At 42.4% G+C, this 4,440-nt stretch overlaps 1 protein-coding gene across 1 annotated transcript; it reads right to left on the reverse strand.

The window, feature by feature from the left end:
• Positions 1 to 643: 643 nt before the first annotated feature.
• On the reverse strand, positions 644 to 2,079 carry rassf10b (Ras association domain family member 10b). Its single transcript, XM_031739772.2, has one exon. The coding sequence runs from the start codon at positions 2,077 to 2,079 to the stop codon at positions 754 to 756; it is 1,326 nt and encodes a 441-aa protein (XP_031595632.2). The 3' UTR covers positions 644 to 753.
• Between the last annotated feature and the right edge of the window lie 2,361 nt (positions 2,080 to 4,440).

The following is a 4,440-nucleotide window of genomic DNA, read 5'->3' on the forward strand; positions in this document are numbered from 1 at the left end:
TAGGGAAATAAAACCCAAAGCCTCTTTTTTTTAGCAGCTGGGAGATAAACTGTGGGAGGGGGTTGTGTGCTGCTGTCCCATAACTTTGAGGCTGTTATGATGTTCAGATTGAAAAGCAGCCAGTGTAGATGTAAGACTTGTGTCGTTCATGTCTGTGTGCAAAATGTCACCGTCGATCTGAGAGGAAAAGGTCAGCTGTGCTCAGTGAGTTGTCAGGATGTAGATCAGACCTCCCGTTTGAGCTCTGCGCCTCTGTTTTGACTTCAGATATTTTTTGACTGATTTACCAAAAAGGCTTTTTTCTTTCTCTTAGAGTCTGTGTCACTGTGAAAGCTGCTGCTGATACTGCTGTTTTTAAACGTCTTCAGAATCATCCAAAAACCTTTGACTGTTTTTTCGGTCTGGTGCCCTGCTGACTCTGAGGCGAACATTATGGCAGGGGTTGGAGAAATCTGCTGCTATCACACATTTTAACCTTCTAACATAACTGCTACTCAAGGCTCCAAAAAACCTTAAACTATTTTTTTAAACAGAAAGAAGAAAATCAAATAGAACCATGTTTTGTGCTGTTTTTCAAAGTTTTTTATTGATTTTTGCTGCTTTCCTGTTAACAGAAAAAAAAGATTAAGAAAATGCATTTTAAAAAGCAATATGTGTGTGTTGAAAGTGGAAAAAAAATAATTTGTTTACGTCAGAGTACTTATGACCCCTGAGAATTAGAAACATAGATAAGCCAGTTTTCCAAGGAAAATATTAAACTAGTGATTCCCACACAGGGAGGCTGTCGGAGTCCTGACTGTGCAGAGAACTTAAGCCAGTGTCTGAATCGTCGTCGTTCACATTGTGAGTTTTTGACAACCCCCTTGCTTGCTCCACCCACCCGTTTTTTCTCTGCAAAGTGCTCATCATCCCCGTCTTAATGTCTGCCCCTTGGCTATATCTCTTCTTAGTGTCTGTCCCCTCCTCCATGCCCAAAGTGTTCACTTTCTCCAGCAAATCCCTTATCTCCCTCTCCCTCTCCCCGCAAATCTGCTCGGTCAGCTCTAAATCGCTCCTAATAGCTTCTAAATCCGCGTTGAGGCGCAGACCGATGTATAAACTGGCATTTAACTGCGTTTTGATCCTCTCTTCATCCAAAAGCTGCTCGTTTTCTGGTGATGTTTCCACTTCGGTGCTGGGAAGGAATGGCGAGTCATCCCCAGACTCCAAGTTTTTACGTTGCAGCTCCTCCTTCCTCCGCTGCATCCAGCGGTGGTTCAGCTCATCCTGGATCTCCCCTGTGATCACGTCTGTAAGGGTTTCCTGCTCCCACAACTCCTCCTGTAGTCTAACCACCTCCTCACGGTGTCGGAAATACTTTTCAAGCTTGGCCAAAGTGTCAGAGGAACGCAGGTTTTCCACTTTGTAGCTGGAAGCCGCATCAACCAAATACGTATTTTGAACGTAATTGGCCCCGTGCCTTTTAATTCTGTCCATGTGCACCTTCGCCTCGCACCTTTCGATCTCTGCGTCCAGCTCTGTAATCCTCTGAATCTGCTGTCGGATTGTGTGATCCTGAGAAACCACAGAATGAACCAAAGTTTCCATCTTCTCCGCGCAGGACGCGTCTCTGCGCGCCGCCTTCGATCTCTTTTTATTGATCTTCTCCAACTTTCTGAAAGCTTTCCTGACTATCCGACGCTGTTTCTCAGGTGAGATGGAACTCACGGCACACCGCGCGGTCCCTTTCATAATACAGGGGCTCTGTTTGCTGAGCACCACGCGCGCCTCTGCGCTTCGGGCTCCGTGGCTGTCCAAAGACGCTTCGCTCTTCACCAGCACGAACTTGACGTTTATCTGCTCGTCTCCCCAGGCGACCCAAAGTCGCAAAATCCTAGTTTTGTTTGGCAAAATCCTCTCGCATCCCCTCCATTTCTCCACGATGCAGTAGGACTGTGCCGCGCAAAGCCCTTGTTGGGAGTTCTGGTCTTCAAGAAGCACTTTGATAACATCAGCGCAAGTTGTGCGCTTTGACAAGCCGAGGACGAGCTTTTCCTCTCGGCAGACCCACACTGATATCTTATTCCCCTCCGACTCCATCTCGCATTTCTGCTAAACTCTATCGCTTCTAAACAACAGTAGATTTAAAAATTTAAATCCGCTCGTCGAAAGAAAAGCTCCTCAGTGTCCATGCCAGAGTCCAGTGCATGCGCGTTGCGTCCTAGACGCATCTGCAAAGTTGCAGTCGGGACTGGAGGTGTCTCTGTCTGTGTCCATGGAGCGCACAAGTTAAGGAAAACACTATGCGCGCCGGTATTCCCAGTCCTGACTGCCACTGCTGTGATCACATGACCCCCCCCATACACACACACACTTTTTTTGGTGGGATGAGCTCCACCTGGAGCCTCGATGCTGTTAAGAACAACGACCGGCCGTGAATTCTTTGATTTCCTGTGGCAGCTTGGAGGCTCACTGTGTTCTTCTGGTTTCTGTATCCATAATGCATCAAATAGGACACGAGTACCTACCTATATAGGAATGAGTACTTTATATAGCCTCATTATTACCTGGTTTACAGAAGATACAGGAAAATATCTTAGGATGGATTATGTTTTTATCTTATTTTTAATGACTTTGTATTTCAGATCTGGTTCAATATTAAGGTTATGTTGCTGTTAACTTTTTCTGTAGATCCAGTTAAAACAGAGTTAAAAGACAAAAAATGAATAAATAAATATTGGAGCTGAAATAAAATTGCTCTAACTGGCTTCAACAGGCTTTGAGGATTCTAAGACATCTAATCAAAGACCTTGTGCATAATTCATGTATTTTGTGCAACACCGGAAAGAACAAGTTTTACCTGCAGGTTTTCTGAGGGTTTTTTTTTTTCAAGCATTAAATTCCGTTTATTTCCTACTTCTTAAGTGTCAGTACTTTCAATATCTTACTTCTAATTATAGTCATCTTTCATTTGACAGAGCCACATATCACAATTATGTGAACTGTAAACACTCACATGTCAAACAAATAAGTGAAACAAGAGGAAAAAGTTAGGAAGGCAGACACACAAATGCTCCTTCCTGTAGTTCAGAGCAATGAGCAGACTGTTACCTGCTGCTGATGGATCACACTTTGCATTCAGTGATCTGAATGTTCAGAGTCAGTTTGCCTGTGTTGATATGAGTGAGGGAGCAAAGATATGGAACACTTCAGTTGCTTTACTTGAATTCATAATGTTGACCCTGTTAGCTTTTCCTTCGTTATGCTTATTCTTCCGATTCACGGCTTTCAAGTATTAGCCTTGCTCAGTCTTGAACTCAGGGACTTTACAAAGAAAGAGAATAAATGAGTATTCAGCTATGCTGTCAGGCGATTTCTGACAGATGTATTTACCTCTAGCTTTGCTGGTTTGCTAGTGCTCATGTGACAGTGTATGCCTGGTCTTGATGGATTAGGATGTTTATGTGTTAGTGGGTGGAAATTTTACTTTCCACATTACAATGCAAAGTCATATACATACTTACCAGCATGCAGTCCCCTAAATTAGTTCCAGCCCACATATCGGCAAAGATTAGCTTCACATAAAGATAAATTTCAGTTGAGTCAAACCCATGAGAACTGATTCATCATGATATTATTGTACCAATTAAATGGAAACAAAAACATGTGCATCACTCAGGTGACATTTTTAAGTAGTACAAAAGTGTAAAGCTCCCATGTAGAGGTGTATTACTTTACACACTTAAACTACTAGTTTTCTTGAGCCTCTCTTAAGGAGCAGTAATCTTTATTCAGCTGTTCAGCAGTAGTTGGTCAGATTCCACGTGTATGATTTATAGCAGCACCTTATTTGAGCCCCTCCATCTCAGGTGCAACACTCAAAACTTTTTGGTTTGTGTTAGTAATAATATAAAGGCTGGTTTACTGAAATAGTGGTTTTCTGACTGTGGGGTCATCACTGGTGGGTACAGAACCACTAAATCCCAGCCAGGAAACCAGGGGAAAATATGGATGAATGAATAAGTATGATTTTTGGAGGGAAAATAAACAAAACACACTTTACTAATGCAGAAGTCGGAATCCTTTTTATTTAAAAAAGGAAAAAGTGTTGAGTTTGTGGGGAGTGGGGCTGAACTGTAACTGGTTTCTGAAGCTGGTGTGCTGGAAATAGCTTGAAAACCTCTGATTTACAAGGTTCAGCCAAAACATAGAAATCTGTAGGACTTTTATTAAACGGTGTCTCCCTCTTGTGGTGAGTCCTGTCATTACAGTGATGCATATTAAATTAAAATGTGAAAGAGGGATATGTCCAGATTAAAAAAAAAAAAAAAAAAAGAATGAAAGAAAGAAAGCAAAAAAGTGACAGGCTCCATCTACTGTTGATGTGAGGCTTTTGCAGTCAAGGAGTTAAAAAAGACTCATCCACACGGCAAAGATTCAAGTGAGAAAAATAAAAGGAAG

This window comes from Oreochromis aureus, linkage group 1 (genome assembly GCF_013358895.1).
Source record: "Oreochromis aureus strain Israel breed Guangdong linkage group 1, ZZ_aureus, whole genome shotgun sequence".
NCBI lineage: Eukaryota > Metazoa > Chordata > Actinopteri > Cichliformes > Cichlidae > Oreochromis > Oreochromis aureus.

Excerpts from the sequence above, each read along its gene's own strand:
- rassf10b (XM_031739772.2), bottom strand. The coding sequence starts at position 2,079 with ATGGAGTCGGAGGGGAATAAGATATCAGTGTGGGTCTGCCGAGAGGAA.